Source organism: Alternaria dauci, chromosome 5, assembly GCF_042100115.1.
Source record: "Alternaria dauci strain A2016 chromosome 5, whole genome shotgun sequence".
In the NCBI taxonomy this organism is placed as follows: domain Eukaryota; kingdom Fungi; phylum Ascomycota; class Dothideomycetes; order Pleosporales; family Pleosporaceae; genus Alternaria; species Alternaria dauci.
The window spans coordinates 2,361,099-2,385,074 of record NC_091276.1 but is presented as its reverse complement, the minus strand read 5'-3'; the positions used below and the strand labels follow the sequence as shown (position 1 = coordinate 2,385,074).

General features: G+C 52.5%; 9 protein-coding genes across 9 annotated transcripts; 4 read left to right on the top strand and 5 right to left on the bottom strand.

Annotated features, from left to right (window-relative positions):
• Positions 1-468: 468 nt before the first annotated feature.
• ACET3X_006247 (uncharacterized protein) lies at positions 469-1,747 on the bottom strand (the record flags this gene model as incomplete). Its single annotated transcript, XM_069452438.1, has 3 exons — positions 469-1,173; positions 1,226-1,628; positions 1,689-1,747. 3 exons carry the CDS (start codon positions 1,745-1,747, stop codon positions 469-471), a joined length of 1,167 nt encoding a protein of 388 aa, XP_069306607.1.
• A 345-nt stretch (positions 1,748-2,092) lies between these two features.
• Positions 2,093-4,979, top strand: ACET3X_006246 (uncharacterized protein). The gene is made up of 2 exons (XM_069452437.1): positions 2,093-3,484; positions 3,535-4,979. The coding sequence occupies exons 1-2, from the start codon at positions 2,259-2,261 to the stop codon at positions 4,799-4,801; spliced, it is 2,493 nt and encodes an 830-aa protein (XP_069306606.1). The 5' UTR covers positions 2,093-2,258; the 3' UTR covers positions 4,802-4,979.
• Positions 4,980-5,720: 741 nt separating this feature from the next.
• Positions 5,721-7,426, top strand: ACET3X_006245 (uncharacterized protein). The gene is made up of 2 exons (XM_069452435.1): positions 5,721-6,313; positions 6,366-7,426. Exons 1-2 carry the CDS (start codon positions 5,806-5,808, stop codon positions 7,346-7,348), a joined length of 1,491 nt encoding a protein of 496 aa, XP_069306605.1. The 5' UTR covers positions 5,721-5,805; the 3' UTR covers positions 7,349-7,426.
• Positions 7,427-7,995: 569 nt separating this feature from the next.
• On the top strand, positions 7,996-8,770 carry ACET3X_006244 (uncharacterized protein; the record flags this gene model as incomplete). The annotated part of the gene is made up of 3 exons (XM_069452434.1): positions 7,996-8,047; positions 8,104-8,430; positions 8,487-8,770. The coding sequence occupies 3 exons, from the start codon at positions 7,996-7,998 to the stop codon at positions 8,768-8,770; spliced, it is 663 nt and encodes a 220-aa protein (XP_069306604.1).
• Positions 8,771-9,070: 300 nt separating this feature from the next.
• On the bottom strand, positions 9,071-9,685 carry ACET3X_006243 (uncharacterized protein; the record flags this gene model as incomplete). The annotated part of the gene is made up of 1 exon (XM_069452433.1): positions 9,071-9,685. The coding sequence occupies one exon, from the start codon at positions 9,683-9,685 to the stop codon at positions 9,071-9,073; it is 615 nt and encodes a 204-aa protein (XP_069306603.1).
• A 1,627-nt stretch (positions 9,686-11,312) lies between these two features.
• Positions 11,313-12,961, bottom strand: ACET3X_006242 (uncharacterized protein; the record flags this gene model as incomplete). Its single annotated transcript, XM_069452432.1, has 2 exons — positions 12,022-12,961; positions 11,313-11,972 (listed from the first exon to the last, which is right to left on the bottom strand). The coding sequence occupies exons 1-2, from the start codon at positions 12,679-12,681 to the stop codon at positions 11,313-11,315; spliced, it is 1,320 nt and encodes a 439-aa protein (XP_069306602.1). The 5' UTR covers positions 12,682-12,961.
• A 2,858-nt stretch (positions 12,962-15,819) lies between these two features.
• Positions 15,820-17,128, top strand: ACET3X_006241 (uncharacterized protein; the record flags this gene model as incomplete). Its single annotated transcript, XM_069452431.1, has 3 exons — positions 15,820-15,908; positions 15,963-16,511; positions 16,561-17,128. The coding sequence occupies 3 exons, from the start codon at positions 15,820-15,822 to the stop codon at positions 17,126-17,128; spliced, it is 1,206 nt and encodes a 401-aa protein (XP_069306601.1).
• A 308-nt stretch (positions 17,129-17,436) lies between these two features.
• ACET3X_006240 (uncharacterized protein) lies at positions 17,437-19,623 on the bottom strand (the record flags this gene model as incomplete). The annotated part of the gene is made up of 5 exons (XM_069452430.1): positions 17,437-17,646; positions 17,700-19,034; positions 19,146-19,248; positions 19,309-19,406; positions 19,471-19,623. The coding sequence occupies 5 exons, from the start codon at positions 19,621-19,623 to the stop codon at positions 17,437-17,439; spliced, it is 1,899 nt and encodes a 632-aa protein (XP_069306600.1).
• Positions 19,624-20,393: 770 nt separating this feature from the next.
• Positions 20,394-23,591, bottom strand: ACET3X_006239 (uncharacterized protein; the record flags this gene model as incomplete). Its single annotated transcript, XM_069452429.1, has 4 exons — positions 20,394-20,552; positions 20,609-21,396; positions 21,462-21,942; positions 21,993-23,591. The coding sequence occupies 4 exons, from the start codon at positions 23,589-23,591 to the stop codon at positions 20,394-20,396; spliced, it is 3,027 nt and encodes a 1,008-aa protein (XP_069306599.1).
• Positions 23,592-23,976: the final 385 nt, after the last annotated feature.

Below are 23,976 nucleotides of genomic sequence, written 5' to 3'. Positions count from 1 at the left end.
TAATAGTAATATAGGATACTAGATATATAATAATTAGTATAAATAGTAGTATTATTCTTAAGTAGACTAGAGATAAATTACTATTAAGCTATAATAGTAAAGGAAGGAGTATTTAAGTCTATCCTAGTCTATTCTAGACTAGAAGGTACTAGATACGTCTAGTTCCTAATATTTATTTAACTAGTTTTATCTTTATATATAATACTTCCTTTATAACTTAATATTATTATTATACTCTATTATTATTTACGCACTCTACTATATAAGAACCTATTACTTTCTTATTAATCTAACACTTATCTTTGTAAAGATAGCTTATTAATGTAGTAGACGTAATATGTGCGTATAGAGAACTGGACACTCCTTTCGTGTGATACAGACAAGAGATGGTATAGTCATAAGCATTATTCATTTCTATCTTTTACATGGTACAGTGTCATTTGTAGGACTGATGTGAGAGGGAAAGTTCTACACTTCCTTTTTGGGAACACCGCCAGGCAGAGTCTGCACCTTTTCCTGGAACAGCTTCTCTGCGCCTTGCCAGACGGGCGTGGTGGATCGGTCCTTGAGGGCCATGAGGCTAGGCAGCAGAGCATTGCTAAAGGCCTCTGATGATTCGCGGGGCAGGGCAGAGGGGAGGTGGTCGATGGAGATGACGGACAGCCTAGGACCGTTGCCCTCGACGGCGACGTCGACGGTGGGCTTGTCAAAGGTAGTGTTGATGTCGTAGATGGGGATGGGGTTGTGGGGATTTGTCGTGTCGCACGAGACGTCACATACGACGCTGAGTCTGCGGTCTGGCGACTTGAGGCTCTCCTTGTTGACAAAGGGTGGGATGGGCTTGGAGAGGTAGATGCAGTTGACGAAAATGTCCGACTGGATGATCTCTGGGTAGGGACCGTCACGCTCCTTGGTCTCGGCCAGATCCCACTTCTTGATCTCGGGGCAGCCAATCTTCTCGAGAAGGTCGACGGCACCGGAGCCACATCGTCCAAGGGCGCCGAGAACCAAACTGGTGGGCTTGTGGCCAGCAACCTTCTCACCGGCTGCGACGTCCTCGTTGAGCTGGGCGATCAGCTCGCTCTCGTTGTTGTAGTATCCGCGGCCTTGGGTGAAGGTTTCGAGACCTGGAAGAGGCTCGCCGTTGGGGTGGGTGAGCTGCCACGACCATGTCTGGGTGCAGTTAGCATGGGGTGGAGACAGCATTGCGCTTTCCCTGACGCACCTTGATAGCAAGCGCGGCACCGACAAAGCCCGCGTGGTAGCCAAAGGCAGCTACACGCCTGCCTGACTCATCCTGCAAGAACTCGAGGTCGTATAGGGTGCCTCCTCCGCGGGGAAACCTGGCCAGGACCTTTTCCCAGCCGCCCTGTTGCTTGTAGCAGTGGGCAAAGTGGACAAAGGTTTGCTCGAGGGGGAAGTCGTCCTCGGGCAGTTCTTTCAGGCCAATGATGATGCGATTGTCCTTGGGCGCATTTTTGTATGCGCCCTCTTCGATGAGGGTTGCGCCTGCCTGTTCGAATTCCTCGTCCTTGAAGATGCGGGCATAGTTTGCGTCTTTGGGTGAGCGCTCGACAAGCACGGGGTAGCCTGCGTCGAGCAGCTTCTTGGCCGTCGTGGGTGTGAGGCTGCGGGCGTCAGTGAGCAAGGTGCATGCGCCGAGTGAGTCTAGGTGCGTGCATACTTACCACGAACGGTGCTCGAGCGGTTTGGCCTCTGCGCGGGCATGGAGTGTGGGGAACGACATTTTTGTGTGCAGCAGGCGGCAATTGAGTGTGTCGTGTGGGATTCAAGCAAGACGCAGGAAATCCAGGTTTGGTATATGTATGCTCTTTGCTTGTTGCCGTGCTGCAGAGGCGAACGGAGACCGGAGTAATGACAATGGTCGGCGCGGACTGAATGGAGCAGCCCACGATGACTCCATGGCCGTTTTGGCGGGGACTTTGCCAACCTCCGCTGTTGGTGCTAGCCATTCAGCGGTGCCGCCATGACATGACCAGAATGTGACACACACAGCACGTGCACTGATCCAAGGGTGGGAGGCTAGGGAGGATTCTCTGCCGCGGTGCAAAATGACCAGCTGCTCCACGCCGTCCATGCTTTTCTCTCGCCCGCCCTGCCTCGGGAGCGCTATGCTTTGCGGTGAGAAAAGCTCGCAGTGCCTGTGCCTGTGTCGTCGACCATAGACGCCTGTTGTGTCTGCAGCACGGCCATCACCCTCGCTCCGATTCGCTGCCTCGTCTGTCGCTTCGCACAGCATGGCTTCACACTCGCGCGACTCTTCAAATGCCAGCGCCCGGCACGCCCACGCTCCGTCGACGCCCAGCCAGCTTCGCCAGGCCCATGTGCCCTCGGACAGGTCCAGCTCTCCAGAGGAAACCATGCACCCCCGCCGCTACTACGACGACGACGACGACGAGCCCGAGCCCGAGCCCGAGCCCTCCAGCAGCCAGGGCCCCCACGACCTCGACTTCTCCCCCCACGGCATCCAGCCCACGACGGATGCGACGTCAGTCCACTCGACGCACGACGGCGTGCCTGCTCCGGGCGGCATCATCGAGATCGACCTCGAGCCGACGGCGCGCACCCGGCTGCTCAATCAGCAGAACTGCGCCGACGCGAGGCCGTCGTCACATCGCAACTACGGCAGCTTTGCGGGCAGCATACACTCGGAGCAGAGCTTTGGTGGTGTGTTTCCAGGCATTCAAGAGACGGCAGAGCCTGGCGAGCCCGATGAGGCGCATGCGCTGCTGGGCGACGCCTTCGCCGACGGCGTGCTCAACAAGAAGAACGGGCAGAAGATGAGCACCACGCGCTGGCTCGCCGAGCGCCATGGCATCAAGGACAAGCGCATGATGTACCTCAAGTACTACATCCCCGTCCTCAACTGGACCCAGCAGTACAAGTGGCGCTACTTCAAGGGCGACCTCGTCGCTGCCATCACCATGGCCTCCTTCTACATCCCCATGGCCCTCTCGTACGCCTCCAACCTCGCCCACCTGCCCCCCGTCCATGGCCTCTACAGCTTCGCCCTCAACCCCCTCATCTACGCTGTCCTAGGTACCTGTCCGCAGATGATTGTCGGTCCCGAAGCGCCTGGCTCGCTCCTCATCGGCGAAATCGTGCGCGAGAACATCAAAAAGGGCACCACGCACGACAACGATGGCAGGCGCAATGCTGAGATTGCGGGCATCGTGACATGTATGGCTGGTGCTTTCATCCTCGTTGCAGGCTTCTTCAGACTTGGCTTCCTGGACAACGTTCTAAGTCGGCCCTTCCTGCGAGGCTTCATCAGCGCCATTGGTGTCGTCATTTTCGTTGATCAGCTCATTCCTCAGATGGGGCTTGCCAGGCTGGCTGCCGACCAGGTCTCGCATGGCAGCTGCTTGGACAAGGTCGTCTTCCTCTTCCGCAACGTGGGTCGCGCCCACGGGCTCACATGTGCCATGTCCTTTACCGCCTTTTTCATCATCATGTTCTTCAGGTGCGTTCCACAGTACCGTCTTTCTGCTACCACAACTGACAAACGTGCAGAGAGTTCAAGAAGCGTTTGCAGCCACGATACCCCAGTGTCGCATACATTCCCGATCGATTCGTAGTCGTCGTACTATCTGCTCTGCTTACCTGGAGATACCGTTTAGACCAACAAGGCCTGGCCGTTCTTGGAGACGTCAACTCCAGCGCCAAGTTATTCTCGGTCCACTTTCCCTTCGAGACGTCGCACCTCAAGTATGTATCAGACGCCATCAACACCGCTCTGATCATTGCTATGCTCGGTTTCTTCGAGTCTTCGGTTGCCGCAAAATCCTTGGGCAGCGGCGACCTGAACAAGGATGGCGTTCACATGCCCCTCAGTGCGAACCGCGAACTCATTGCGCTAGGAACAGCAAACATCACCGGAGGGCTGTTCATGGCACTTCCAGCCTTTGGTGGCTACGGTCGTTCCAAGGTCAACGCATCCACTGGGGGGCTGACCCCTATGAGCTCAGTGCTGCTGTCAATCATCACCATCCTGTGCACCGTTTTCATGCTACCATATTTCTACTACCTGCCAAAAGGCGTTCTTTGCGCCATGGTCTCTGTTGTAGCATATTCACTTGTCGAAGAAGCACCGCATGATGTCAAGTTCTTCCTCAAGATTCGAGGCTGGTCGGAGCTTGTCCTCATGGGTCTCATTTTCGTCATCACCATCATCTGGGACCTGAAGCGCGGCATCGGAGTCGGTATTGGTCTTTCCATCCTACGCTTGATCCGGCATTCAGTCCGTCCGCGCATCCAAATCTTGGGTCGTGTGCCAGGAACCACGAACCAATTTTCCAACGCTGAAAATTATTCGGGACATGTCGAGTTCATCGAAGGGTGTCTGATTGTCAAGATTCCAGAACCTCTGACCTTCGCCAACACTGGAAATCTCAAGACCCGTCTTCGCCGTCTCGAAGACCATGGCACTGACAAGGCACATCCCGCTCTACCCCGTGTTCGCCGCGCAGAGCACAACAAGAACATCATCTTCGATGTCCATGGCGTCACATCGCTTGACGGTGCTGGAGCGCAGGTCCTCGCCGAGATTGTCGAGTCTTACAGAAGCAGGCAAGTCAGGGTCTTCTTCTGCCGAGTTCCCAAAGAGTCTAGTCCAGTCTATCAGCTGTTTGATAAGAGCGGTATTATTGACATGTGCGGCGGTCCAAGGCATTTTGTACGGAGCGTTGAGGAGGCACTTCGCATGACGGAACTGGAGCGATTGACTGAGGAGTTTGGCAGCTCCGCAGAAGGGTCAAGGGCCGCGTCTAGCCGAGCTTGAGTTTTCCGATGCATTGATCACGAGTCCTATGAGCGACGAGCATGAGCGCGTTAGTACTGCATTTGAGAGCATGAGCGTATGGCATTAGCGATTGCTACGATTAGACCTTGTATCTGTTATTTGAGCATAATATGGCGTTCTGGCACAAATGTGGCTTTCAGTATCAACAATGAAAAGCATGGTTATTTGTTACACTTCCATCTATGGATTCCTCTATATTTGATGGCCCTCGGTATTCCAAAGAATCAGAAGTCATAGCAACTTTGCCGACCCCGGATCGTCAGCATTTCATCCATCTCCGCATGTGCACGCGCTCGGTAGTGCGGGGATAGGTCGGTGGAGAAGATAGCGCCTGTGCTACTTGCCCAGAACGGTGCCATTTTTCCTTGCATGCTGCTCGCGTCAACAACCGTACGCAATGCGCGAACCGAATTGTACAAAAGTAATCAAGGGCATGCACGTTCAACAGATAGGAACTCTGATGGGCTTGAAGCACTCTGCGCCGCGGAAGGGCCAGCAGTTAGGAGTACACTTCGGACTTTTGGCAACCCAAGCCTTTGACGTCGACCAAGCTTTTGGGCGGCCTCCAGCAAAGCTTTTCTGTGCGATCCGCTTGTGGCCAAGCGACGCTTATCACCTCTTGGTCACTCTTAGCACGCAGTGGCCCCTGTCGTATCGCCTCTCCCATGTCGCGTGCTAACCCTCCGAGGACCTTATCGCCGCCCTCCGCAAGGGTGTCATTGGACACCGTGTGCACATGCGGGGTTGCGGGGACGTCATGAGCATGTCGAGATGCATGTACGGGTGGTCGCCTTGGTTATCAGTAAGCACGCACTGGGTAAGTCGGACGATGATCGGGTGCATGCCTGAGGTGATTAAAGAACGTTGTGCCCGCAACAGGCCTTTGGTAGTCCAAGAACTTAGCTACCATTCCTTATGGGAGGCGACAGTCTATTCTACTACGCCTCGACTCCCCCAGCAGTTTGATATCGTCCATTATTACCATGTCGGACGAGAAGTACGACACTACTGAGCAGCGCGAATACGCGCCACCAGCCCAGAAAATGACGGCTGGTCGCTATATCGCCACGCGCATTCCAACGCTCAAGCCTGCCCGCGACAAGGTCGCCAACCCAATCACCCTACTGCGCATGCTAAATCTGCAGCAGTGGCTCTTCTTTCTGGTCGCCTTCTTCGCGTGGACCTGGGATGCGTTTGATTTCTTCACCGTTTCCCTTACAGTCGAGGATCTTGCTGAATCATTCGGGAAGACCAAGGCCGACATCACCTGGGGAATCACGCTGGTGCTCATGCTGCGGAGCGTGGGTAGCATCATCTTTGGTCTGGCAGCAGATCGTTATGGAAGAAAGTGGCCTTTCATAATCAATAATGTGCTCTTCATCATCCTGGAGCTTGGTACGGGGTTTTGCTCAACGTACAAAGAGTTCCTGGGGGTAAGAGCACTATTCGGTATTGCAATGGGTGGACTATATGGCAATGCTACCGCAACCGGTACGTGCTCTCTCCCTCCATCAACCGGTATAGATGACTGACACAATTACAGCTCTTGAGGATTGTCCTGAACAAGCTCGTGGTATCATATCCGGAATGCTACAACAAGGATATGCCTTCGGCTACCTGCTTGCCACCGTATTTGCCCGCGCCTTCGTCGATACCGTCGGTCACGGGTGGAGACCACTGTTCTGGTTCGGTGCTGGCCCACCAGTCCTGATTATCCTCTTCCGACTCTGTCTCCCGGAGACACAAGCCTACCTCGAGCGCAAGCGGATCCGCGAAGAACAACCGAACGCCGCCAAAGTGTTCGCCCAGGAAGGCAAGATCGCACTCAAGCGCCACTGGCTTCTACTTGTTTATCTTGTCTTGCTGATGGCGGGTTTCAACTTCATGTCTCATGGAAGTCAGGACCTTTACCCGACCATGCTGAGCAACCAATACAACTTCTCTGCCAACCGGGTTACCGTCACACAAGTAATCGCCAACCTGGGCGCTATGACTGGAGGTACTATCATCGGGTATTGCTCGTCCATCTTCGGACGTCGCATCAGTATAATTGTCATGTGTGTCATTGGCGGCGCTCTGCTCTACCCCTACACATTTGTTTCTAGCAACGCTGTCATTGCAGCAGCCTTCTTCCAACAATTCTGTGTTCAAGGAGCCTGGGGAGTAATTCCCATCCACCTCATGGAGCTGTCCCCGGGATCGTTCCGAACGTTCGTTGTCGGTACATCGTATCAACTTGGTAACCTCGCATCTTCTGCTTCATCCACCATTGAAGCGACGATTGGTGAGAGATTTCCGCTTCCACCCAAAGGCAGTACAAGCCGCTACAAGTACGGCCTGGTGATTTGCATCTTCATGGGTTGTGTGTATGCCTACGTTATCCTACTCACGGCATTGGGTCCGGAGTACAGAGGAAGGAACTTTGATGTGGCTGCTGATGAAGATATGGCGGTCGTGACGGGGGCAGATGAGGGCAAGTATGTGGCCAGGCAGGACAGCGATGTGGAGACCAGGGGACATGTGTAGAACTTGCGCATCATAATTTGCAATCTTGTGGACTTCCAGCAGAGTACTGTCATAGAAATTATGATACCCAGAACGTTTCGGACACGTCGAGACCCTCGAAGCTGCTGTTGTGTGTCTGTGTGAGAGCGACATCGATACCTGGCATCGGCGAGCTCGCTTGGCCTGCATGTCAAGTTTACCATATCTGCTGGGTCTAGAGAATGTATTCCCGTCTTTGTAGGCATGTGACCGTTTCTCATAAAACGCATAGTACCAAATGTATGGCGATGACGTGGTCAATTTGGGCATCTCAAGCATGGTTGGTGCTGCTATTGGCCGCAATTCAGACCGGAAGCAACATCCGTCTCTAGCGTTGTGTTACCTGTAGCAGCCTGCCACTCCAGATAAATTGTGTTCATCTTTCGCAATTTATTCCACACTCGACTCAGTCCAGTCTTTCTTCCATGACCATCATCCCGTGCTCAATATTCGGGTCTGATGCGATGCTGACCGTCCCTTTGCGTTTACTTCCGGTGGCTGTCGTTGGGAGTGAGCAAGCCCATGGCGCACGGCAAAGTATATATCTCGCTCGGGGATGATCGATATGCCGGTACCAACTGCATATTTATTGCATCTCGTCTTGACGATCATTCGAAGTTCTTGCCAGGATGAAAACATCTGTCATTCTACTAGCTGCTGCTTCTTTGGCCAGCGCTCACTGTACGCTCTGTTGCATCGCGTATATATCCCAATCATCCGGGCCTAACTCCTCGCAGATACCCTCCCAAGCGTCAACGGTGACACAGCCTGGTCTCATGTCCGCCAAGCCAAGAACTGGCAAGACAATGGATTTGTTGGCGATGTGACCAGCAATGACATTCGCTGCAACCAGCTCAAGGCCGGCACGTCGACTCTCAGTGTTGCTGCTGGCTCAAATGTCAAGGTCAGCGTTAATCCTAACGCTTACCACCCTGGGCCCTTCCAATCATACCTCGCCAAGGTACCGGAAGGTCAAGACATCAACACATGGGACCCTACCGGCGCTGTCTGGTTCCGCATCTATGCTGAGCAACCCAAGTTCGGTGCTCAGTTGACCTGGCAGAGTAAGGGATTCCCATCTGCGTCTTCTACCAACGTCTATTGACCGCTGTGCGCACAGGTGCTGCCAACTACGACATCAAGATCCCCCAATGCATCGCGCCCGGAAAGTACTTGATGCGAAACGAGCACATCGCCATCCATACAGCTCAGAGCAAGGGCGGGGCGCAGTTTTACCTTTCTTGCGCGCAACTCGAGGTTACAGGTGGTGGCAGCAAGACGCCCTCGAACCTCGTCGCCTTTCCTGGCGCATACAAGGCTACCGACCCCGGTATCTTGATCAACATCAACTACCCAATTCCCACAAGCTACACAAACCCTGGTCCTCCTACGTTTACTTGTTAGGTACCCCTCAAGGGTAACACGTTTGGGCTCTGGGTTGTACAAAATTTCATGGCGAAGGTGAAAGTGTAGAAAGTGCCTAGAATGGAAACGAAGTTTCGATGCATATCATTGCTGTTGCGAAAACATGGAAAGACAGTCCTTGTCAAGGAGTATTCAAAGTTCAAGTGTCAATTCGCATCATCTAGTCTACTATACCCAAGCTGGTGCCCCTCGCATCCTTTACGACACCGCATATACCACTAAATCGTGTCACCTACACAGGATGCGCTGACCATAAGAAGAGCATCCCCTCCAATCACCTCAAATCGCGTGATAGCGCCTCGCAAGCTCGTCGGGATCATACATCTTGGTAGTCGCCCTCTCCATCTCATCCGCGACGTATTTCCAAAAGTTGCGCTCACACTTTGCTACTGCCTTCATGAGCTGTTCAGTCTTTTCTTCTCCCTCTAGATCGTTGTCGTGTGGCTCTATAGTGACTGGCTGGCGGATGTTGGCTTTGAGTTCAGTCGCATTGTCGTAGTTCTTGATGCGCTTCTTGCCCGCCTTGCTGACAGTTCCTGTTCCTTGAGCCTCAGTGTACTGGTTCGGATGGCGCAGGTGCATGTAGTCCTTTGGGTCGAAGCCAATCTCGCTGACGGACGTCGCAACACGAGGTGCGTTACGGACGAAGCGGCTGTAGACGGCGGCGTCTGTGAATATTGCTGCTTCACCCTTGCTGAGGCGCTCCTGGTTGAGGTAGTTCGCGATTTCGTTCCAGGAGAGCTTTTGCTCTTGGCGCAGACTTTTGATAATGACGTTCTCAGGGTCTTCGCCGTCGTTGCGCTGGGTGTTGGTCTTCTTCTCCTCAGGCGTGAGGATGGAGACGTTCTTCTCTATCTCGCTTTTGATGACCCGTGCGCGCTTGAGGCCGTCCATGTGAATATCGATAGGTGTGGGTGGTTGTGGGATGCTAGATCGCTCTTTATTTTCGCGTTCAAATGTTGAAGAGCTGTCTTTTGCCTATAAGATAGACGTAATTGTGTGCCATGGAGACGGAAGACGATGTGTAATGGTTGTCTGGGCAAGTCAGATAGCACCTCACGTAGGGCGCTAGGTATGTCCAGGCCCATCTTCAATTTCAATTTCAGGGTCCAGGAGAGAGAGCGGCTAGGCTGCAGGCAACATTGGAGAGCTGCTTATGGTGCGAGCGTAATCAGCAAATCGCTGGAGCGCGCATGACGAAGGTTGGGCACAGCCATCGCTCGACATTCACTGTGCCGGTCACTTGCAGTAATTCCGCACTCGTTCACCCCGCGACATAGGGAAACCAGAGATGAAGACGCATAGCCACAAACTTGAAAGGGTCATAGTTTCATTGTTAAATTAAGCAGAGAAAAAGATGTTGCTTCTCTTCGAGATTACTGCCTAACGCTAGAGCCAAAATTAAGTCGTGTTGTGTGCACCCGGTAACGGAGAATCCTCTGATTGTGAGACCCAATGCCCCTGTTCCTACTTATATTGCGCCGAATGATATAGGGCGTCCGCGTGGTTTAGGCCTCGATTTGCCTTGTCCACTGGTGATTCTCTTTTCTTCGGTTCAACAGCCTCCTTCGACCGCTTGTGTGGGAGTATCGATCGAAGCAAAGACTTTGTGGATGTTGTTCTTGTACTTGACGTTGTCGACATTGTGTCGCTCTTGGGTGGTGTGCTGGAGCTACCTCGGTTGGCTGATGTCATGGTCGAGGTGTCGTGAATCCACGAATGTGCTTTTGTTTGATGAAGACAAGGGTAGGCTTCGGATGAGTTAATGTGGATTTGGAATCGCTTGAAGAGGTGATGTCTCTGCTGATGTGCGACGCGGAAATGTTTGCTTGCTGATGGCCGACGATGGTGAAGCCATCTACTCGCTCTTATACAACGTCGCTGAACTATAGAAACATCTACACCAAAATGAACAGCACAGTCATCAGCTTCATTACCAAGCTCTCATCGCGCGCAGCACTCGTACGCTGTTGGCGTTCTCTCGTGCCACCTCCATTTCTGTTCACAGGCCAACCAGGCGCGTCAGTACGCACGCAAGTACAATGCATGTGAGTCAGCGATCATCTAGACATGTAACATGGAAGGGCGCACCGCTTCTTGTTACTGCAAACAGCCAAGGTTAAGGGACAACAGAGGAGTGTGGAAGGGCTGAGCCAAGGTTGAGTCAAAATGCGGGTCCGGCCATTCTATAAAGGGCCTAGTGCCTTAGTCGATTGTGCTGCTGTCGTCCGGCAATATTGTCCCTCATCGCATTCATCGCATTCATCGCATTCATCGCATTCTGGCCTCAGCAAGCACATTGAAAGGGCGTTGGAATCATCATCTTGCTGTGCCGCAACGCGATAGCAACCCGGAAAGTCACGCTTGCTGATAAAGGTCACACACTCTCAGCCGACAACGAACAACCGCAGCCCTTGTGAACACAGTACTGCATCTTTGTCAGAGAACAGGTGCAGCCGCGCTCGGTCTTCAAAGAAGGAGCTGACATATACATTGGCTAACCACCCGCCAATATCTCTTCCTACGCCGTCCAATGGAAACCTGTAGAGTTCTTCTCAGCAAACGTAGACCCAATCTCACCCCATTTGATCTGGCTAAAAGTGACTGTAGGTGTTTTCTCGATCTGTCGGATAGCCTCTGGGAAGCCCTCAGTCGCATTGCAAGGACCAGCGTTGTTCACAGACCCGTCGAGCCATTGCATAGCACCACCCTCATCCCACCAAATGCTCAGCGCGAGAACCATACCACGGGCCATTGCGTCGCCCATACCCTTGTGGCCACCAAGCTTGGTGTACATTTCGGCCCCAGGCTGAGCCGAGCAGTACTCCTGATCCATGGTGATATTACGCATAGCGTTCTCGATGACGACACCGTCCTGGACGTACTTTCGTACGATCGCCTGGAGAACACCGTCCTTGGCTGGAAATTGCGTGACAACAGTAAAGGGTTTATTCGTGTCGACTTTGAGACCAGGACCGTAGTAGTCTGGTGAGCTCCGGTGCCTGTACGGATTATCTCCGCATCCGTTCTTGTCGCACAGGCCAGCCTTGCCGCATTCATCGCCAGTGCAGCCGAAAATACCGTCTTTACTGCATGTATGCGGCGCGATCTGGTTGGTACGAGCGTTGGCCTCCCAGATATCCATCTCGTTGCAGCAAACACCTTGCCCTTTGACGTTTCCCTATGGCTGGTGAGAACCGGCATCAACGGGGCATGAGGACTGTACTTACTACACCGTTGATCCAAGGTGTGACATAGCACTGAGCATCACAGTATCCTGTGCCGTAGGCAGCACCACCTGGATTGAGCCGAGAACGTCCGCCATCAGCTTCCATCTCGCTGAGATAGAGGGCACCATTCATGCCGCATGGTAGCTTCGACATGTCCACATCAAAGGCCAATTCGTTACCCGTCAATTGCAACATCTCGTAGTTCTCCTCATCCTCGGCTAAAATGTAAACCCTGGGGCTCGCGACTCCGCCATTGGGATTGTACATGTCCAAGCGGACTTCTCCTTCACTAGTATAAACACCCATCGTTGAGTAGTCTTGGATGCCTTCCATGATGCAGTTCTTGGCGCATGATTCCTCGTCAGGGCAAGCCGTTGGATCAGGCCCACTTCCCCAGCTCCCGCAACCCAGTGTTGAGTTGCCCTTTTGGTGGATCCAATGAGCAGCTGAGTCGGCGACAAGAGCCGTGTTCTGTGATTTGCATCCTCCAGCCTTGGTGCACTTCCAGGTGGTGAGCCTGGGGTGAATTTCTGGTGTGTTTCCTGGTGTTTGAGCAGTGGCCAGGCCCAAAAGAGCAGCGGCAACGAGAGCATAAGGTGCCATTGTGATATTACCAAGGAGGTGCGGTTTCGGGTGATTGAGGTGCAACTCATCTAGCATAGCAAAGTCAGAGACTTTATATACTTACTCCAGTAGCCAACTGGAGCCAGTGAGCCTTCCCGTGTCAGCGGTCCTGTATGCACGGAGCAATTTAGGATAACATGGACCACAAGAGTCGCAATCCTATGGAGAGGAGCCTCGATGTGGTAGATATCGCTAATGGATCTCGCGGCTGTGGCTGTCATTGGCTGTGAGTTTAGTCTCGGCCTCAATATCGAGGCTGACACTGTTTTGGACCCTCGCTGTAGGACCTCGACAGTACACAACCGTCCGGGAGAACATGCATAGAACCTTCAACAATATAATTGAGACATCGCTATTTGTTCGAATATATTGCATTTGATTACGGAGTCCCGAACGACGGTTCGATGCGGGGCATTTACCCGGTGTTTGCTCTGCACAAAAGAGCTTGACTTGTATAAGCAGGTGCAAGTGATTCTGGCATCCTTCTCACGACTATAAGACCACCGGCACTGCGTCTCTGGGCACATAGCGGCAAGTCGTATCTGCAAACATGGAATGAAGACCACGCGTGCCTGGAGAACCTAACCCGGCTATAGGGTGAGTGGTCCGATAATTCTGCCATTCCGCGGTACAGGACCGGTCCAATCTTCTTCCCTTCCCTATGTCTTTTGGCGATGTATATATTCCTAGATGTGTCCAGAACCACGATTCTCTGTTGGCGACGTCTATTTTCACAAGCATTTCATGAAGCGATCATTTTCAACGTTGTCGTTCCTTCCATTCAGTCTCCCGTCGGCATAGACCATGCCTACCTGTCGTGTCCCTTACCAGATCTATAGTCAGGGGATATCCATGGACGTGGTACCCAGGATGAGACAGAGTTCAGGAGCCTGATGCAGCGACTCACGCGCGCACACCTAGGTTTCATACTTTTCAAAATCCCGAACTCGTCCCAGCGGCAGAACGACGACCATCGCAGCATGTTCTTGCCATGCCTTGTTGATTGGATTGAAGCTTATGAAGAGTATATTGATCATCTGTCAATCTCCTTGATCCGTTTACGACTCATGATTACCCTGGGTATGACTGTGCACATCTTGGCTAGCTCTTCCATGACTGTAGCGGCCGGTTGCTTCCGGATCCTGGTCGGTTATGGACCAGGAGGACACAGGCGTGTCAGGGCACTCCTCTGTCGCTGCATCTCAAGGGGGGTTTCGTTGCGCCTGGGGGTAGCAAGCCTCGCCTTTGTCATGGCTGACAGATCAAAATGACGTAACACCCGCCGCTCGCCGTTACACGGGAAAAATCTATCTGAACAGCATCCGAGTAATGGAAAGAAGGCAACGTTTCGGATGTCGGGTAAGAGGCTGGGGAAGGTCGGCTGTCCACTTTTGCCCAGCAAAAATTGTTGCATGAGCTAGTCCGACAGGGTGTGTTGTGCTACCCGATTAGGGCAGTATCCGCCATCGGGGCTTTCGGCAGTGGGTCTAGGTAATGGTGAAACTCCCAAGAAGCATCCTGGCTCCGCAGTAGCGCCGAAGGAAGTTCCAACGCCCTGCCGCACGCATGCCAAATCAGGGCACACCTTTTCCAACGCCCCTAACTCTCCGCATTCGAGAACGTTGACAGGATCGCCGTGCCGACACCATCAACCGCGCCACATCGTTGAGACTGACCAACGGAATTGCATCGAGACCTTGTGGGTGTGTAGGACTATATATTAGAAAGAAAGCAAAGTCATAATGATTGCTTCTGGCGACAGTCGCCTTCGAGCACCCCAAGAGTCGGTTTGCTATGTGTCCCTACAAATGGTCTCACTTCGGTAACATCCCGGTTAGTGTTAGAGTTGTGAACGCATCCAGCCTTGGGCTATTGCTGAACATGGACCAGGAAGGCTGGAAATCGATTCGCTTGTGACATTCGCAGGAGACAAGATGGCGCACTATACCGAAAATTTGCGAGTCGTCCATCGGCTATGTCGCAGATCGAAGCGCCAATGCAAGGTCAGCATGACTTTTTCTTGTGTTATTTGTTTGTTTTTTGTAAAATCTTACTGCTTGTGGCTACGCAGCCAAAGAGCGCTTGTGCATCGTTAGGCGCGCATAATAGACTGCTACAGTCTGGAGGAATTTGATATTGCACTGTAGTCGAAAGCCACCTCTGAGCATACGGCCACCACCGGGGAACTGGAAGCACTTTGTGTAGCGCGGAGGCGGAGGTTCGGCACGGCACGGGGAAGCTGCCATTGACTGCTAGAGTTTGTCTCCATCTCTGGTTCTGACGGTGCGCATGTAGTAGCACTTTCCGGAGGATAGCACAACTACAAACGCGCAAGTGCGCAGAATCTTTTGCTCCTCTGGATGTCATGGCCAAGCAAAGCAGTCTGACCACGGAACGGTTCCTGAACCCTAGAGACCCGCTAAAACACGGCACTTGAATTTGCATGTACATCCTGCGAGGCCTTTGCCCTTCCATATCCAAAAGCAGCTTGACATGGGGTATGATCGTCCTCTCTCCTTTCGCTCCTTCGGGTTAGGTAGGCATCGCCGGAGCTCGTTCCTCACCATACATAGTAAGCGTCGTCGTTGACGAGGCGGCGTTCACGCTTGCATGATTCCGAACCCAATTTGACTCGCTAAAAGCTCCCGACCCAAGCGCCCGCTGCACGCCTCATAGTTGCAACCACCATGTTGACAAAAGTAGCGAGAGGCTTTCTATACTGAGGGTCTAGCTGAGCACTACAGGCTCTGTGGTTTATTTTGGCAACACAGTGGCTTCATGTTAGGTCCAGGCACCACCTGATAATCCCCTTGATCGCATGGCATACGCTTAGCGAAGCACGTTGCCGATCTTCCAGTGCCTGGCCATATCGCTCTGCCCCACAAAGAACCTGGCTCGAACAGTAACCTGTGTCGACTACCGTCGCAAGGATACCCAAAGGAGCCTCGGTGTTGTTGCTAACAGCATTCTAGCGCTCACAGTGCAAGGAGAGACACGGCTCGGAGAAAGTGTTGAGACGTCTGTGAGGCAAGATCGTCGACGAAGGGAAGCCGCAGATGTCAAAATACAATATGCTGCGGTTTCGTATTCGAATCGTGGTTTTCCAAACTCATAAACTCCTCTCCTCGCCTACATAAGCTTATTTTGTCGATTCGCTCCGACATACCGCCGAGAATGGAGGACCGAAGTGGTTCGGTGCTGGCGATAGCCATCACATTCATGATCCTAGCATGGGTCACTGTTGGACTTCGGTGCTATGTCAGGTACGATCCACCTCGGATTCACGTTTCTGACCGCGATACTGACCGAAGCTGTAGGATTTTTATGGTCAAAGGATTCGGCATTGACGACTGCTGTATGGTCGTCACCCTCTGCTTCTTCACAGGATATTTGGTATCCCAAATCGGCGGTGCAGTCCATGGCACAGGCGTACGCCGCGAAAAGCTTTCCGATGAACGCGCGCAAACGGCCCTTCACTTCTGGTACTTTTGCGAAATATTCTACACACTGTCGACATGCATGCTCAAGATTGCTGTTGGGTTTTTCCTGCTACGCATCACCGTCGCTCCGATACACATCTGGATCATCCGGTTTATCATGGTCGTCTCTGCAATTGTGGGCGTTGCGTACACATCGGTTGTCATCTTCCAGTGTAAACCCATCTCCTTTTGGTGGGACCTAAACCCCAATCACACTGGAACCTGCCTGTCGGCGACCCTGGTGATGAATTTTACCTTTGTCGTGTCTGGACTCAACGCCTTTGCCGACTGGGTATTCGCGATGCTTCCCGTTCTCATTGTCAAGGATTTGCACATGAAGAAGCGCATGAAAGTCGTAGTCGCTGGAGTTATTGCTCTTGCCGCAATGTAAGTAACGAGGTCCTTGCGTGCTAGCGTGTCTGACTTTGATGAACAGCGGCTCGACAGCAACGATTATCCGCCTTCCTTACACGACCACACTGGAGGGATACAAGGGTGACTTCCTTTATCGAACCACCGACTTTGCGATTTGGAGTACCGTGGAAGTAGGATTGGGCATAACAGCCGGATCTATTGCCACTCTCAGGCCGCTTATGAAGCAGGCCCTGGAGATTACCCGCTCTGCCTCGGCTTTACCGTGGAGCAAGCCTTCGCAGGGTTCACAACCGCTGCAATCGGGACAACAGCTCAGCAACCTCAAACCGTCGATCAAGAAATCCATCACGATCACAACCTCAAGAGCCAGAAGAGAGAGTGCTAGCTCTGACGAGGAGATTTTCCTGGGCGGTAGAAGCCTACCATCCGAATCATGGCAGCAACAGCAAGGATTGCCTGGTTATGTCACATCCACAGTTCTGGATGAACGTGGACAACAGCAAACAACAGAGAAGAGCCGTAAACATATAGCGGACTTGGAAAGAAGAGGCAGTCCCGGTGCGGCCAGCGATTGCACGATTGACACCAAGTCAACGGGAAAGGCGACCAAGGTGCACGAACGCTTCTAGGTGTCGGCCCTATTACACAGTACACATTAGATACCCCTGAATGAAATAGTTTAACATCGTACGCAACTCATCTCTACACAGATATTGGATAGAACCATATGCTGCGAACTTAGCGATGGCTCACCGTGCCTCATCACCAGCCAGTGGCCGGCACGTACACACCACAGCTAACCCGCTTCACGTGTCCACTCCTGTTATTTGCCTCCTCGCTTCCTCTGATGTCCACTTTGTAAGGAATTTAGATTACATTAGCTAATCAGATGGGCCGACGCTGTTGCCACAGCTGTTCGATCCTATATACATCCAGACTACCACAATATGTCCAGAAACGCAGTTCTGAGTACTTCGGTCCTGGTTTTCTGCATCTCGGGTGCGATACCTACAAGATCGAGAATATCAAGGCACTTTCGCGCATCCTCTTTCGCGTCCTTGAGTAATGGATCGGCGGAGGGAGGTAGGCCGTTGTGAGTGGGTGATAGGGGTTGTGCTTGTTGACCGAGGATGCGTGCCAAGAGGAGCTAAATTGGGCGTCATTGACGGAGCGATAGCATACACACCGAGTACAACCTACCGCTTCTTCAAAAGCTCGGTGCTGGAACACCCACCACACACTGGCATCAATTCTGAGATACTCCCAGAAGTGGAAGAAAGACTGCAATGCCATCCTTGCTGCGTCCAGCGCACCTTTGACATCGCATGGCACACCCTCGGCAGGATTCTCGTCAGCCTGTATCGTCATGACGCAGTGCCAGAAGTTGCTCCGGAAGAAGAGGTTCTGGCGTAGACCGCGTGGATTTGTTTCTGCCATGTATCGTATAGTGACGTCGTCCGATGCTGTGAGATCTGGGGGAAAAGTCTTGTGAAGGGCAAAGTATTCGTTGACAAGGTCAAGTTTGTGCTTGGTTGATGTAGTCAAGGGCGTTGCCAGTGACCGTGGTATGCAGACAGTACGAGACACGAGATTGGCCATGTGCCACATGGAGCGGATGTATCTCCGATCCGAGAGTTCATACGGAGGGTAAAGATCATGGTTGGAAGCGATGTTGCTGATGCTCATGGGGTTGATTACAGGGTCTGTGGCACCGTTGCTCGAAGCAGCATTCGGTATGTAGTCATCGAGGTCATCGCTGAGCGACTCTGGTTGTATGTCTGAAAACACACTCGTGGGTGGAAGCTTGAGCAGCACAGTAAGGAAAGTGTCCTGGAAATAGATGGCTTGCCACAACTTGCGCCGTTGCTGCTTGTCACTTCTTGAACATCGAGGTGCAATAACATCTGGGTCGCGATGTAGTCCCATGGCGTATGCTTGCCGCACGAGAACACCACCAAAGGCCCATGCATCCGAGGCATGGTTGTCATTCATCAGGAAGTATCCTATCAGAACCATGGCCTGCAGTGTTCTGACTGAAGCTCGACTGAGGTATGACGATATGCGCAAAGCTTGCTGGGCAGCTGAGATGTAAAACTCTGCAATCTGCGCCCGTTCGCGATTGTCGGTAGTCTGGATGAATTGCGTGCCCATGGCGTACACAACAAAATGCAGAGCTACCAGCACGGGATCGGTAGTGTGCTTCTCTTCTTGAGACAGGGACCAGAAGCGTTCATAGTCAGCATAGAAGTTCCTACGGTGAACCATGGGGTATACTGGGTCGACAGCATCGAAGTATTTGTCAACTAGGATATCTGCTTGTTCTTTGGCTGGCAGTACGCCGACAATCTCGGCAAGCCCGCCACGACTGGTCCAGTAGTTGGCAAAAGGATGCTCAGATCCTAGACCAAAAAAGGGGGCAGGCGTATGATTGGAGTAGGGTATGTTGGACAGCAGGAAGGGTGAGGATCCTGTAGACGACAATGACACGCTTCGATATTGTGTTCTGATTGGTGTTGGTGGCACCTGGATCTGGACCTTGGGGGGAAGCAGTCAGAAAAACGCATTGTATAGAAAGAAGCAAGTGAGATTGGGTTCGCAGAAGGTCGGGGGGGAATGGTAGGACAGAAACCAAGAATTCTGGATTACCTGAATGGGCGGCTTGCCATGTGGTTGCGGGTCGCTGCCAAGCTGCAACGAAGGCCTCGCGCTCGTTTTCCTGGACCGACCCGCATTGCGACCGGCGCCAACCCTGTACACACACACAGCTGTCAGCAAAGCATGTGCATGCAAGAACGCCATGGAAACTCACTTGTCTGCCGAAGATGCGATTAGGTTGGCGATTTCAGAGTATTTGCATGTCGACTGCCGCTTGATGCAGGCCAAGCAATGGGGACGAGTGCGGTCACACTAGCCTGCGGTTTAGTCTTGCACACACTGGCTGCACTTTTGCGCGCCGAGCAATGCAACTCACTTTGGTCTTGCGCTCGACACACTCCTCGCAGCTCAGCGTGGGTTTGTTGCGCTTTTGCTTCTTCCTGGGTGGCGGTGCATCGCCGTGGATGGCTGTCGAGCTGGTGTTGGATGGAGCGGGACTGGTCGAGGGCTGCGTGCCTTGGTCATCCATGGCGCGCGCAGCTGTGGGCGGGCAGTGAATCCAGGGACGCGCGTGAGCGTGGTCCGAGTGCTTGACAAGCAACGACACTGCGACGGCGTGGACACGACGTTGGCGGGAATAAAAGGAAAGGTTGAAGTATTTCCGCCCTCGAGCAACGCGCCCCGTAAAAGGACACCGAGGGTTGCGTGGGGACGCCGTCGACAAGATGCCAGCCGCTGCTTGGCGCTGGATGCGAGCGAGCCAGGGCCTGGAACCTCCATGATCGATCCTGCGATAGCATCGGCTGTGCAGTGCTGCCTCGCCATCGCCTCTGAGCACCCTCGAAACTTCGGCGTCTGCTACGCCGGTAGAGGATAATGCCGCCGAGTTGGCCGCGGGCGCACTGCAGCACTTGAACCCCCTCTGCTTACCATGGTTGATCTTCTCGCGCCTCCTATCTCTCCACACGGAAGAATTGCGTCGTCGTCTTCCGCGTTGGGTTTAGTGCTATCCCCCGACGCCCCGGCAGCAACTACCGCGTCTCATGACAGCGTCATGATGGATGCTCGTCGACCCTCCGAAACTACCTCAAAAGCAATCGGGCAGACTTGTCACGAGCAATACCTCAGATGCATAGCAAACTTGAAGAAGAAGAAAAAATGTCCTTGGTATCTGCCAGACCGAACATAGCCATATACGTATGAGCCGAACAGAAAAAGCCGTCGCTCCAACATCCAGCCCAATAGTACATCTTTCGTCAACCTTGGGATCGACTTAACTGCCAATTTCAAACACCTACATCAAGTGTACTGTCTCATCGCATCGCGGTAGCCCTTGCCGCCACGCATGTCATCCTCGAATGCCTCGGCAACCTCGAGCACACGCTTGACATGCTCCATGCTAAACACCGACTTCTCAGCCAGTGCAATCGACTGCGACGTTTTGACCGTGTTCTTAATCTGCAGTCGTGTGTTAGTTGGCCTTCGCATGCTTTCCGTACAACCACGAGACGTACCTGTCGGCCATTCATATTCCTCTTGCTCAGCTCATCAAAGTCCGCTTCCGTAAACGGCTTCATCACCTCCTCAATCTTCTCTACCTTCATCTTCACTTCTCCACTGTCCTCGGCCCTGTTCTTGCTCTTCTTCTCCGCCTCGGCTTCCCGCCCCATCTGCTCCACTTTACCGACATGATGCTGCCAGATCTTCTTCCTTGCCTTGGCTTGCAGGTTCTCGTACCGGATGCCCATGTGGATCCTGCTCTGAAACGCTTCGTCAAACGTCTCGACGCGGTTGGTCGTCAAGAATAGGATGCCTTGGTAGTACTCCGTCAGACGCAAGAAGACAGACACGAGGCTGTTACGGTGGATATCGTGGGGTTGACGGGCCTCAAGGAAGACATCGGCTTCGTCAAGAAGCAGGATAGCGCCCCACGAGTGCGTAATGTCCATGATGCGATTGAGATCCGTCTCGAGCGACCGACTGTTGGTGCCTAGCTCGCCTGCGGACACGGCATAGAGCGGACACTTTAGGTACTCAGCAATAGATTCGCCCGTGAGCGTCTTGCCAACGCCCGGCGGTCCGTGTAGTACAACGTTGAGTCCTTTTCCCTTGCCTTGGATGACGTCGTCGATCGTCTTCGCGGCATTGAACCGATGGGACGACACCAACCCTTTCAGGTTCTGTTTGATGCGACCAGGTAGCACGAGGCTATCAAAGGCCTCGGCGTTCCACTTGATCTCGTCAATTCCAGAGAGTGAAAACTCGAGCCAAAGTTTCTCGGAAAAGGCAAATCCAAGCACGACTGCACACGTGAAGATACAAAGTCAGTGTGTGCCTCGAATAAAATCTCGTACAGTCACAACTTACCTGGCGAAGCAATGATCAGCTCCTCTTCGGTAAAGACCTGCTGCTTGACCTCGTTGCCTTCTTTGTCCGTCTCGATTGACTTGTCAGGACTCTCACCCTTTTCCTTGTCGACTACGCTCTGCGGCACACGGATGGGGTGCTTCTTGCCCTTCTTGTCTTTCCACATGACGATACGCATCTTGTCCTGCTCCTCTTTTTCTTCGCCTTCATCAGATCCACAGCAGCAATCGTCATCACTCTCGTCATCCTCTTCGCCATTCTCCTCGTTCTGTGCTAGCTCGTCTTGCTTGAGATACGACAGCGGATAATTGGGATTGATGCGACGGAAGATGGCCGGGTCGACCATGACACGGCCATTGATGATGAAGCGGATAATGTTGTTCTTGTGCTTCATATATGCGATGCCCTTTTGTAGGCGAAAGTTCATACCTTGGAGAGCGACAAACTTCTTGCCCCGCTCAATGAGTTGATTTCTAATACCCTGGAAAATCATTAGTACGGATACTTGACAGTGCGTAGTAGTCTTCTTACCTCTGGGTCTTTGTGGTACTTCAACGGATAAGCAGAGAGGCTAGTAATCTTCTTGTGCCCCTTGAAGGCTTGTATCGTGATCTGATGGTCTCCAAGGCCAAAGGACTTTCCGTCGTACTCGAGGTACTTTCCGTCTACATACCAAGACTTGATTCCTGTCATCCAGCTCTCGTATTCGTATGTGGTGTCAACCTTGAAGCAGCGAGGGTCGTCTTTGTTGTGGTACGTTGGCGTATACGCGATAGTGTTTGGCTTGAACAATGCCCATACGAGATCATATGTGATGGTACCCGCTTTGAGCATCGGCCGCAGAGCCTTGCGTATTGCAGAATAGTCTTCATCGACATAGCTTAGGAGAAGTTTGCATTGCGCAATCTGCTGCTTGAGGCGCTTCTGGTCTTTGGTCTTCTTTGCCTTCTTCAGCTTTGGTTTGAGAGTCTTCTTGACAAAGGCCTTTAGCTCATCATAGTAGTGATACAGCGTGTGAGGATCAATCTGCGGTGTGTCTTCGACAAGGCTGATGCTCTTGCAATCCTTGAACACGTCTTGAAGTGCATTGCGGAGAAGCTTAGACTTGATGTCCAGTTGGGTCTCCTGATACTTGCCTTCCCAGTTGAGTCTTCTCCGCACTGTGAACACGCAATCAAACTCGTCCTTCTGGTCGGAATTACTCTCAACGAGTTTCCAATCATGGATTTTCATATCAAAGACCTGATCAACGCGCTTGAATTCAAGGACGTTCTTCTTGACTGGCTTTTCAAGTTTCGTGGTGGACACGGCAGCGGCAGCGGCAGCGGCATTGAGAGAAGCCTTCTTAGCTTGTAGGTTGCTGAGAATACCACTCAATCTGGCCACCTGGGTATCGAGATCGTCTTCTGGAAGCGGGGGCTCTGGCGGAGAAGCTGGTGCGACGGGAGTATCATCATCAGATATTGATGAGTCTGACGATGCAGAGCTATCGACCTTCTTTGACTTCTTGGCCTTCCGTTTCGCCTTCGCCTTCGCTCGTTTACGCTTCGACTTCTCATCTTCAGAGTCAGAATTGCTGCTAGAAGAGCTCGAACTATCTGAGGTGCTGTCGTCGCTGGAGCTGTCAAGCTTGTTATTCTTCTTCTTCTTCTTCTTGGCCTTCGCTTTCAAGGCTTTGCGTCGGCTCTTCTTGTTGTCATTCTCAAATTCAGAGTCCGAGCCTGAATCGGATGAATCAGACGAAGCTTCATCCTCGCTTACGGAATCATGTTTTCTACTCTTGCTCTTCCTCGGTTTCGCCTTTGCCTTCTGCTTTCTCTTCTTCTTTACCGCTGCTCGCTTCGCAGCCAACTTCCGCTTCCTCTTGCGCTTAGCCCGCTCATCCTCGCTGCTGTCCTCAGACTCACTATCACTGCCAGAATCACTAGCGTCGGACGCAGAGCTTTCTTCAGCTTCATGTTTTGACTTCTTTGATGCGTGCTTCCTCTGCTTGTCGGTCTTCTTCTTTGCAATGACCACCTCGACTGTTGGCTTCTCGAGCTCCGATGGAGGAACAGGACTCTGCTTCTCTTCGCTTGTCTGGCCTTTGTCAATTGCTTGAGTCTCTATGGTTCCCTGTGATGAATCCATGCTTTGCTTGTGTAGAGAGAGGTCGTGTGGTTCAGAGGCCACCGATGGTGTTGATACAACGACTGGTGAAGACAAGGAGGTATCGGAAAGCTCCTTATTTGCCGCGGCGGGTAAAGGAGGGATATCAGGAGATTCCTTGGATGTTTCCAGATTGTTCATGGGCTTCAAATTCGCCAGTGTGCGAGGCTGGCTCTGTACTATGTGGCGATCGATCTGCGTATTGTATGGGGTAAGGTCGTTGATAGACTTGTGAAACTCCGAACTGAGTGTGAGATGTAGACGAAAGAAAGCAACTACAGGCAAAATAGTTTCGCAGTGAGGGGAAGAAAGTGGCGGACGTGCGTCTCAGCACCTTTTATCCACAAGCAGAGCCGCAAGTGAAGCC